General features: G+C 39.4%; 1 protein-coding gene across 1 annotated transcript in view; it reads left to right on the top strand.

Annotated features, from left to right (window-relative positions):
• ADAMTS18 (ADAM metallopeptidase with thrombospondin type 1 motif 18) overlaps window positions 1-12,048 on the top strand; it is a 205,609-nt gene that overhangs the window by 77,896 nt on the left and 115,665 nt on the right. The window contains exon 3 of the mRNA XM_064519722.1: window positions 10,380-10,469. Coding sequence (XP_064375792.1) covers window positions 10,467-10,469 — 3 coding nt within the window. The 5' untranslated portion in view covers window positions 10,380-10,466. The remainder of the gene's footprint in view (window positions 1-10,379; window positions 10,470-12,048) is intronic.

Genomic DNA, 12,048 nt, shown 5'->3' with positions numbered 1-12,048 from the left:
CTTTAAACCATTTTTGAAATCCCTTGACGGTGGTCTCCTCGGAGGGCTAGAGAGACTCTCGCTACAAATAAAGCCAGCCTCAGGAAAACTTCCCCAGTTTGCACCAACTCTCCTTCCTAAGATTTTTTAATGTCTCTTCAGTCAATGCTGGCTGTCGCAGCTCAAATTCAGAAATGATCACTTCTAGCCTTTTTCTTCTGGGAGAGAGTCCTAAGATGGCAGCTGTACGCTTCGCTGTCATAGGATCTGCAATAAGGGAATCTTCATCTCTCAGGACTCGGGGGCCCAAAGAGCTCATTGTGCCATTCCCACTCTTTTATGCCACACAGAAGGGGAAGAATGAGGGAAAGAATCTGAACCTGCAGCCATCTCTTAACATAGAGATTTATGAGACATACCATACCAAGATGCAGCTCCATTTTGTTAAAACCATATTCTCAAAGCAACTCTCTTTCTGGCTAATCAGTTGCAGAGTCATATTTCTGTTTCTCATGCTATGTTATTACTGACTTTATTATAGCTCAGAAATGCGTAATTATTTGTGCTATTAATATGCCCCAGTGGGAAGGGTATTCTGCACTGCTTGGTGTGTGCCCATAAAAGCTTCAGTCCCCAGTGACTGGCTCCATTTGTTATCAGTAATTATGCAGTAATGACAGAACAATACTGGTGGTTTAATTCTCAAAACACAGAAGTATGTTTAATCTGTTCCAATATAATAAAACTTTGGGATATAAACAAAGTTCCTCATTTCCCTACAAAGTTAGGTCCTCAAAACTGACAGGAACTTTCAGGGCATGCAGAAGTTTTCAAAACAAAGCTTGCGAAAAGGAAACTGTTTTCTACTTGAGCCTGTTTATATAGTTCCTTCCTCAGACCAGAACTTTAATTCAGGTCTAATTTTTTAGATATATATTTTAATTATTTCCCTAACAGGGACAAGGAAGTCAATATGATGCTATTGGTTTCTATTGCACAAGTAACTGGTTTCCAAACAGTAGCAAAACCAGAGTCTTGGTTAAGCAAGCTGTTTAGTGTAGGTGCACCTAACTTTGATCACAGGAGAGTTGCAGTTCAGTGGTGAAATCCAAGGGGTCACAAACTAGTCCAGAGAATCTTACTGCCTCTGTACTTCTGCAAGTGCATTTGCACTCATGATTACAAAGAACAAAATGTAAAGATCAAAGTAAAAGGGTAATTTTCAACCTTGTAGTGCCCTATACTGGAGTCAAATTGCATGAATAATTCAATATATCACAGGCATGCATTGTAAAAAAAAGGCAGAGGAAGTACCTTTGTGATAATAACCCTGCATCAACGTGTCTCTTTGCCCAAAGTGCACTGGGACTGAGAGCTTTCTTACTGTTGTTTTAAATCAGTGTTCTTTTTGAAGTTTTCAAACAGTTTTATCCTACAGATTACAGGAACAATGGTACCTGTGTTGCGTTATATATTACAGCAGCACTTTGAAGGGGTAAGTAAATAGCTGAGGAGTTAGGTCCTAAGAAGTCATCAGAAGTAGACTGAATTTGGCAGTCAATGGCTACCACTTCCTCTGCAGTGTTTCCTTGTGCTCCTTTGCCTTCCGTGAAAATCAAGCAGATCAATGGCTTCAGATCACATTCCTGGAAATGTTTCTGTATTCACAAGTAACCTAGAAAAGGCAAGAGGGACTCTCTGTTAAACCCATAATTGTGAAAACTGAGAAGAACCCTTATCTTAAAAGACTCATAAAGACTCCCCTAGATGTGTAGGATAAATTAAGAGATAATACTAGATATACTTCAGCCCTGTCCTCTATACTCCTGTACCTTCATTTTAATCCTCATTACTGATGTCTACATTAGGAAAGCTGCAACAAAGTAATCTGGTGCTACGGGACAAGAAAAAAAAGCAGAAACCACGAAGTCTTTCTCTGTCTTATCCTGTCTTTTGAGATCTTGGCATGCTATTGACATACAGAGAGAAGATATAGTCAGATGTGCCTTCTTTCCAAGAGCAGGTGAAGGAGAAGGCTCTTCAGTTAAAGAAAAGGCTAGCCCAGGAAATTCCTTAATAATAATAAAAAACTCTCACAAGCAAGAGAAGAATTTTTTCTCCATACGGATGAATTAATTTAAAACATGTTGTAGGGTGTGTCTCACATGCTCTAATGGGTATGTCAGACACATGACATTACTTAATATTACACTGCAGAAGGCATCATCTTTAAATTAAAGTGCTGGATGGCTTATGTTTTTGCTTGACACATAGCAGATGCCATTTGCTTACATAAATCTTCAAATGAGATTGTTAAACTACAAGGACAGGCACAGTACTGCACACAGAACATGAGACCATGCTTTGCAGGAAAAGCTGTTCATTACAAGGAGAAAAAGAGGCTGAACTGTATCAATTCTAATGCCAGTTGTAGGCAACTCTACCAAGCAGCGCTCTCAAACTGTCAGTCTTCTCTTTAAAGGAAACAGGGGCAGGTGATGATGTTTACTTGAAGTGGTCTTTTATCTCCCTGGTCAAACTAAAGAGGCAGAAGTAAAGGCTTTTCTTTTCATCCTCCCTACCAGCTGGATCTTTATAAAGCTAGCCAAAGTCTTTGGACATAATCTTTTTGCCTGTTCTCTTGACATGTGCAGCAAAACATAAGTTGTGCATAATCAGGACCAAATCTTCCAGGTTAAGTACAGGAATAATATACAGGACAAACTTTTCAAGCAGAAACTATGTGTGCATGGAAGGAGCAGAGCATCAGCAGCGTACAGCATGCTACATCTCATGATACAGCATACTGAGGAGAAATAAAAGCTCTGGGCAGTAGTGGTTCCTAAGGAAGCCAAGAGATGGCAAGATTTTAGCAGAGGAATTAAGTATTAGACTTGAAAAATGGAAAATGACTGATTTGCAGTTCTATCAGCCTCAGGACAGTAGTGTATCAATGAAGAAATGAAGCGTAGCTGTGGCTAAAGGAAACAAATTCTAGTATTTACAGTGCTGAAGAAATTGGTCAAAAGCTCTTTAAGCCTAGGTTTTGTGAGGTCACCCCGTTGACCTCAGCTGAGCAGTATGAGTGATACTGGGACATTCATTGCTGCTTCTTTTGAAGCTATTTCTCCTACAGTCATCCTCAAAACAGTAAAGGTTTGTTCATTAATCAACTTTCTTCCGTTAAGAAGACTGATTTCTTCTTTCTTTCTTTTTTCCTTTCTTTTTCTACCTCTTTTCATCTTTACACACATTGCCTCAGGCATTTGCATGTTCACTAATCTTTCCCATATTAATAAAGCGGAAAGTCATACTTAAATAACCTATGGGGAAGTACACACCCATTCATGTTCTTCAGGGTGAAGTACAGACCCATTCTGAAGTGGTGTAGAGTCCTTGTCCGATACTAATAGCCATTAGACATGGCACAGACACTCAATTGTACTCGCGGTTAGAGTGCGCTCCCAGTCTCTTGGCCAGGCACAGATTCAAAGTTGATGCAAGAGAGGGGAAAGCATCGCTGGGGTGTTCTGTAAGGTGGAAAAGAGAGGATGAAGGAAGAAATGAAGAAGGAATAAAGGTAGAAGAAAATGTTAATGAAAAGAAAAGACAACCAGAAAGGAAGCAGTGATGTAAAATTTAATTATTTGTCCACACTATCATTTTAAAAATACTGCTGCATAATCTTCACAAAGAATGTGAGCATAGCAATATATACTGTATGCATGTTATACAATAAACTTCAAGAAGTCCATTTCATGTCCTTGTTAAAACAAGTTTAGCAGTCTACGAACAAGAATGCTTTTAACATTGCAACACCCAAAGCTATTTCATAGGTCCTGTGGCTTGAAACTCATTCTTGGTGGTGGTTACGCTTTATTTTTTATCCAGAGTGTTTACATCTTTGTGGTGTCGGCAATACAGACCCATCTTTATAAGACCAGCAAGAAAAAAACAGCAATAAATCTCTGAAATGTGTTTTCAGTATGTCTATAAATCTGAAATATTTAAATGTAAAACAGTCCTTCTCTTTGAAAACAGTGGATTGGGACTCACAAAAGAATTGATTACTGTATTTTTATTCAAAATGATCTAAGTAAACATGAGGCTAATTTTTTTTGCTATCTAGACTGTAACCTTGAAATTAAGGGACACTGTGAGAAAAAAAAGAGTATTTTATTAAGGGAATTGTTGGTGGTTTGTGACTGTGGGACTGAAGCCAAAACAGTTCTTACAGCAAGAAGTGCAGTTCACCAACAAAGTGTATGTTATAAAGACACAGTGAAAAGATCGGCTATTTAGATAATAAAACTGAACAGATGCAGATAGACTTCCCTTCTATGTCTACATTCATCTTAAACCTAATATTATTCTGACAGGTGAAAACAAATTCCTACAGCATTTGTAAGTAGCTTGGGAAATTTCATACAACTAGACGTCCATGCTATATTTTTCTGATAAATTGAGCTTTTAATCAGCTACTATTTTTATGAATAATAATATTTCCGTAACAACATGACCACCCAAAGGATCAAAGATCATTGTGTCAAGCACCTTTAGGCTGTTCAGCACTTTCTAATGCAAAAAAGAGTGACTGCCCAAGACAGATCTTACTGGAAGAATGAGACCTGAGGCAGAGTGATAAGCAGAAAACTGGGGTTTGAAAGGCGAGAGAAATAACGACCCATATAAAGGTAACTGCAAAGCCAGGTGGATTTGAATAAATCAGCAGCTTCAGATTGCAGTGGTCTACACTGACCCGAGCAGAGACAGAATTACCTGGGTTGTCATTCCCCTCCTATGAACAACGTGCTGCACCTAACCAATGTGGAACTGGATCAGTATGGAAATTTAATGAAGCAACAGGCATTTTAACAGAAAAGAATCTCTCAAAAGACTCAAACTCAAAATATATGTTTTTGAGAGTGGTAGCAGTCCCTCCCGTATGTCAGTACCTGAATGCCATGAATTCTCTTCTGATAGGTGTATTCTGTGGGAAACCACACAGTAAAGCCCTTCTTTCTAGTAAGATTCTACTTCATATAGTCCTTTCATGAGTGAGAAACACATTACATCACCTCTTCTCTGAAGCATATGCCATATATATGCTGTGTATGTACTTACCTTCCAAGAGATACTGTTTTTCCCAGTGCAAGATTCGAGTTTAAAAAGTCTATAGTGAATTGTCTCTTCTGGACACCTTTTTAAAGCGTTATGTTCTATCCTAACCCAGTGGTTTTTTACCTCATCTACTCAATATATTATTTTTTTCAGTCAAAGTACAGGTTTGGCACTTGCCATTGTCCCTGATCTTGTGAGCATCTAGTAGGGACTTTGGCAACAAACGAATGCACACGTAGGTCCAGATTTGTCCCACCTAACTTGACACAACCACGTCACGTATGAGTTAGGTCTGTAACGTGTACATAGGCAATGGAGAAGGATAGACATTTCCAGAAGTCAAGTCAGCCCATCTAAGATCTGGATGTAGGCCCCTGTGGCTTTCCAGTTTTCAAGAATTTTTACAGCAACAGCTTCAAATTATCAACGCGGTATTTATAAACTGCACATAGACAGATTCCACAAATAGTCACATGAGGCCAACCCGCACACCCAAATGGATATTTCCCAGCTGCTTGAGTGAGTGGGGTCCCCTGCTGCTATCTCTATCGGTCTTAGCAGCTGGGAAGGACCTTCCTGCTGCTTCAGGGACAATTAGCCTTTTTTCCCCACTTTTAGGGTGGAAACAATGAAAGGTCCTTATAACATTCTCGCTATCTGAGAAGGGACCTTAGCCACCAATACTTCAAGAAGACAGTGGGTCTTACTCTTTGGAGGAAGAACCATCAATGGTCTTGTGTAGTATTGTGCTGCTGCCTTAATTTGACTTAACGAGGACAAGAAAGGAAAAATGGGAAGGGAAAAAAGAGAGTGAATATTGAACATAAGTACTGTAGGTACTCTAGAGGAGCTGGCACCTAATTTCAAACATCCTAACAAACTAAGTGAATTGAATAAACAATTTTTATGACTATCATGAGTCAAATCCTGGAAAAGCATGTTAGCAGATAGCATGCCAGCATAAACATTTAAGTAAATCACTGTGTGTTATTACAATAGCACTGAATTTGAACAAAAGTTGTCAGAAATCCCCTTCAGAAATTAACCCAGTTATTCTTAATAGTAATTGTGGCTTTTTGCAACTACATTCACATTAGCCATCTTAGAAATACAAATACTTCTAATTAGCAAAATGGCAATAAAAGTAAAACAGTCTGAGATACTAGGTTCATGGCTGAAAGTGTATTGTTCTCTCAGCTGTGAGAAAACTTTGTGTTGCTACATTAGCTCGCAGAATGATTGCATACAGCAGTTTGCCAGGAGAGTTGCTCTATGTACAGTGGTACAAGTGTTTTTGCACTCCAGAAAACAAGAAATGACAGGAATATGTTGTAAAAATGTATCCTCTCTGTTGGGAGGTTTTTTATTACACATACATTTAGTCCAAATAATTTTAAACTTACATTTCCACCAGGGCTCATCTTTGCTTTAACAAGTGTTTTTTATTAACTGAAATGATGGGTTTTTCGTTTTGAACTGGAATCTCCTCTTCTTGTTTTCAAAAGGGCATATATCTGAAGGATTATTTTAAAAAGCTGAAATGCAATATGTTGAAAAAGCAGTTGTGAACTCTTTTTCTGTAATTGAAAAAATATATGAGTTAGGCTTTAAAGTGTGAAGAATGATACAGCTACTATCTGTGCTGACTCAGGCCAACTTGTTCCATGCTGGTATGACCTTCAAGTGGAGTTAGAAAAATCACTTGAGGAGAAGAGAGTGCCTGTCTAAAAATGTGAATCAAAGCTTTTCATCGCTGCATGCAAAATATCAATTGTAATACATGTTATCATTTTGATCTTAGCATAGCTTTTTTCTAATATTAACAATATAGTCTGACTACACAAATATCCTAAAAGAAAAGTCTTGTTTTATAATTGCAAGTTATGCAGCAATAAATTCTTGTTTCTAAAAAATGTAACAAGAAGCAAGTGTCATTGCAACTGTGTTACTGTGACACAGCTCCTTTGTTGTTATATCTGACTATATGTTAATAGCCAGATCTGAATGTAGTTCTTCATCTCTATGTCTAACTAGTACTTAGGGATCAGAATGGCCATGATGATCAGAATGGTCATAAGAAAAAGCAGAACATTTTTGTTAGTCATGCAAGAACTTCATGAACTTCATTTGATCAGTTCAGTTTTTAAAGACATCTACTCCACACTGATGATGTTGGAAGGATTAATACTGCTGTATGTTCCAGAATTGTCACTGCAAGTCCACAGGACAGCCAAGAATAATATCTAGACAGATTTGCCATTCTGAGGTGGTGTTAAGTGAGCTTCTGCCCATACTCAGCTTAGCCGGATTTAACTTAGTCAAAGTCAACAGTTTAACTAATGTGCAATTTATAGTAGAAATGTGTGGAAATTACAGAAATATGTAGTTTTGGTAGCCTATTAGTCAAGCAAGCAGTTATGTATTTTGACAAGTTACATAGGTTAACTGTGGAATTTTTAGTGAGAGGGTAAATAATTTAATCTTATTAAATGAATAGGATGATGCATTCAGAGAGAACTGATGGCGAAAATGCTTAAAACTAGTTATCTAATTGATAATAGCTGCTATTATATTCTAGATGTACTGGTGAGAAGGGGTAGGGCTGCTGCATCAAATATTTTGGCAGTTCCCAAAATTTCATATCTGACACCACAGAGGGTGGCCTGTGTCCCTTGGTGTCACACACACTGTGTGGGTATGGCACGTGGTCAATGACTTGTCTGTAGGTAACATCACAGAGTTGTGGCAGATAACATGATGCTGCATCAGAGCTGAGGGACTTATGTGGGTGGAAGATAGGTGATCCGCTGGTCAGCTGCAGACCATTTACAGTATCCTTAGGGACACCAGTGGTCATAGTTTGGGATTGCTTCTTTATATTATATATTGATTAGCATCCCAGCTAAGCTTTGAAGTGAGTATAGTTTTCCTCTGAGCACTCTTTGTATTGTCGCCTGGCATCATTTATGTAATATCTAACCTGATACCTAATTCCTATCTCCTGATTAATATAATTTCCACTTGCCATGCCTGTACCTTTTCTTTCTTTCTTCAGGGAATTAAGAAAGCCATAGAAAGACTAGAACAAGCTCTGTGATTATCCCACTTGCCTTTCACAATTTCCTGGTTTTCATGGGCCATTACCGATCTGTCACAGATATTTTGGTACAGCTCTTATCTTTATATGCTGGAAAAATGGGATATTGAAATTACTTCCCAAACACTTCACTACCAGTGTCTATTGTTGTTGGACTTTACCAGTTCCCAAGAAGGAAAAACAAAAGAGATCACATGCATATGTAGTCCAGAAACAACACAAACTTAGGCACTTTTGTGTCCAGGACCCTAACCAATTCCTCCGAGTAAGCAGTAAGGAAGGATATCATCATCATCATCACCAAGCTGTACCCAAGACTGCACCATCTGTTTCCTCAGATTCATACTCCATAATCTAATGATCAAGATCAATGTACATTACCATTTTGCTATAGAGTCTGAACAGCTGTAGTGAGTGACATAATGCATCCCTGCCAAACCCCTTTCCTGATATTAGACCATTTTCTTTTATAGTACCTCTTAGTATTTTGACTGCTGTTTTCTGCTTATAATAGGGAATTGACAAAGTCAATTCACTAAAGAAATACTAGGAATGTCCAATTCCAACAGGCTGACAAACTACATTAAATCTATATAAAGCATTTTTTTACTACATATCTAAAGAGCGGTGTCACTTTCTGGTTAAAGTTTGTGCCTTTTCATTGATTGCTCCACAAGAGACCATTGGTATTGCTGTTTCATAACTGGAGCTTTGCAAACAGTGTAAGTTTCATTTTGTGAAAATGCACACAAATAATAGTTTTCAGTTGCATAGTCCACTCCTCTGAAAATGTTCCTTCAATGATCTTTCACCTGCCTTCTCGTTTTAACCCAGTATCGTTCTCATCTGTCACATTCGGTGCAGGCTACGTGTCTTCATCCTGGAGGCTCTTTCCAAACTCTTGCCCCTCTACTTCTTAATGCTCATTACTCACGAGACAGAAGTACCCAGCTTTTGTAACACCATCACACATTCCTCTTTGAGATATTTGTTAAACTTTAAAATACCTTTATACTGTCGCCCATGCTGCTTCTTCCACGTGGGAGGAACATTCCGTAAACATAAACCCGTTCCTCCTGGGAAGTGGTGGGTGGGAAGCGAAGAGCCTTGCCATAGTCTCCTCATGATTTCAAATCTTTTTACTTGATACTTACTGCTGTACAGTGACCAGTGCAGACAGCATCTCCTGTAATAGGTGTTTCTATACCTCCCACGCTAAGCTGTTCTTGTTCATATTATGTTGTTGTCACTGCCTGGGGGAGAAGCTAGAAGGATATGAAGGCCTACTAGGTTATTCCTTGCAACCACCTGGTAAATCCTGTGGTTTCTGCAGCCAAGTATTTCAGTACACTTGATCAAAAGAAATGCAGCTCTTGAACTCTCGCTCCTCTCTCTGACCATCCTGGCTCATAATTCAGGCTAGAAGCACTGGTTGGCAGCAAACCGTTAGTCCATAGGAGCGCATTTCCTTTCCTCAGTGCAGGTGACACAGTCTGGAACCACTTGTAGTCTGTACCTCGGCAGCCGCGCCGTAAAGGTCTGGGCTGCACGGGAGTCTAAGGGCTGCTGGCACAGACAGAGGGTGTCCCCAAGGGCTGTGGAGGTACCAGGCCAGACCCCCTTGTATTAGTAATTGCTGGATTGCCAGACAAAAATAGGTGATTCACCCGAGTGAGTGGGAAAACTATAGCTCTCCTCTAATGGACTCATTATTAACACAGTGAGAGACAGAATCAAGCAGTTGTGGAAATTCACAAATCATCTGTCTTTTTACTAATATCTGTGGGTTTTGGCACCTCAAGAGCAGGCCCCTTCCCCTGGAGAGACTCTTTCCTAATGCTCAGTAATGCATCTGTTATTATGAGAAGGATGTTGAGAGTTTTGAACACAGCAGCACAGCTGAAGCAGCTGTTCCTTCAGAATCTGCAAAAGCAGAAAAAAGGACATTTAAATTTTTTAAATATATACTCCCATGTGGTCTATTTCTCAGCCGAAAAAGGGGCCTTTGCATTGCAGCTGCCACCTGTCTGCAATGGGGGAGGCTTTATAAAGGGTTTTCCTGGAGCTGCACTTGGCTGCTTGTTTGAGGCCACAGCCAAAGCCAACTGTTGAACACTATTGTAAAAAGTGAATTCAGCTATTCCTCTCTGCTTAGATTTCTCATGACCCTGATCTTCCACAGGGGCTGGCAGCTACGGTGAGTGACATGGTAAACCTTGGCCAATGGAAAGCCTAGCAATCTCCAGAAACAAATACAGTTCGCTGGCTGATGGTGAGTATTTGTTTTAAAGAGCCACAGGAAACAGCAATTATGATTCCACAGAAAATGAAGTGTTGGTAACCACAACAAAAGGCCGTATATCGGCCAGGTAATGACCCTCATCCTGCCAAGGGAAGCTGTTGTAGGCATCCACTGGGTTTCCCCTATGCCTGACTGGATATGATAGCAACACTGGTGCTACAATATATACAAAAGGGGCATCTCCTTTGTTTTGCAGTTAACAGTTTTCTTGAAAGGGTGCCAAGAGAGAACATCCCTAACTGTATAAATTAAGGGAATTCTTTGCTTTTCTCCTGGTTAAGTTGAGTGTCCTGTGGCTGTGCTCTGTGTATTTTTCAAATAATGTATCTGGTCATATAAAACCTAACTGCCATGTTATGTGCTTACCACTGCTTTTCTGAATAGCACATATTTACATAGTTTAGGTTCTGCCTCCCCCTTCACCTGCTTTCTCATATTAAGTAAGACTTTACTCCTCAGTGAATACAGCTAACAATTTTTAAGGGGGGGGGATGAAATTCAGCTCTATAGAAAGTCCTCTTTTCAAGCCGTTTCATATAGGAATTTATTATAACTTCTTTGAGTGTGGAATGAAAAAAATGGACTGTAAGTCATGCAGCAGGTTCCATTGCTTTGTGTTTTGAAAGTGTAAATCAAAGGTAAGATTTATGTGAATCAAAAATAACAAGCACCCATTAACAGAGAGCGTGTTAGAATTCTGGATTTGTCACACTGATGTGCGGAGACCAGTGGGATTCATATGTCTTTAATGCATTTCTAGTAGACTCTAAAATTCAAGAGAAAGTATCCTGTCCCTGTTGCATATTATTGTGTTTATCTTCCTTGGCTCCTCTGATTAACACACACAGCCATGCTTAAAGTTATGACTTTTACAGACCCATGTGACTTTACACTGACACAAGTTGCAGCTCAGGGGGGAAAAAAAAAAAAAAAAAAAAGGAAGGGAAAGGGAAATTTACAGTTCAGTCCAGTACTGTATGCCAAAATCTAAAAATGGTTTGAACAAAGCTTCTTGAGTGACCATACTTCAAACAGCATGCTCAACTTCTTAGACCAGAATTGTTACACTTTTCTATACTTCTCCAAACTCTGTGGAAAAAAAAATAGTTTTTATTTTTATTTATACATATATGTGGGTGTGTGTGCGTGTGGGTATTCTTATGACATTGGGAATTTTTTCTGTAACTCCAGTTCCTGGAGCTTTGAATTATGATGGACTTCTAGAGCTTTATTTTTTAAAGGTAACTTCCTTGGCCTAACTGTGGAAAGAAAAATGAAAATGTGAACCCTTAAGACTAAAAAAACAGAAAGCAAAGTGTTGGAGAGCGCTTATGAGAAATGATCCCAAAGGGTTTAGGGGTTGCTTCTTGGGGGCTCTTTGTGCCGTTCTACGTCCTGCACAGAGCCAGAGCGATGTCTTTCTCAGCACAAGCCCTTGCTCCTGTGGCTCTCTGACCATGTGCGGACACAGGAGAAGCCAGCCGGCTGCTGGGGCAGGGCATGCTCTAGGAATAGCTGATCCCATTCTTTTCTGAAGAAAATGTTATGG

The sequence above is a fragment of the Dromaius novaehollandiae genome, chromosome 13 (assembly GCF_036370855.1).
Source record: "Dromaius novaehollandiae isolate bDroNov1 chromosome 13, bDroNov1.hap1, whole genome shotgun sequence".
In the NCBI taxonomy this organism is placed as follows: domain Eukaryota; kingdom Metazoa; phylum Chordata; class Aves; order Casuariiformes; family Dromaiidae; genus Dromaius; species Dromaius novaehollandiae.
The sequence above is the reverse complement of the archived record's forward strand: the minus strand, read 5'-3'. Positions and strand labels throughout refer to the sequence as shown.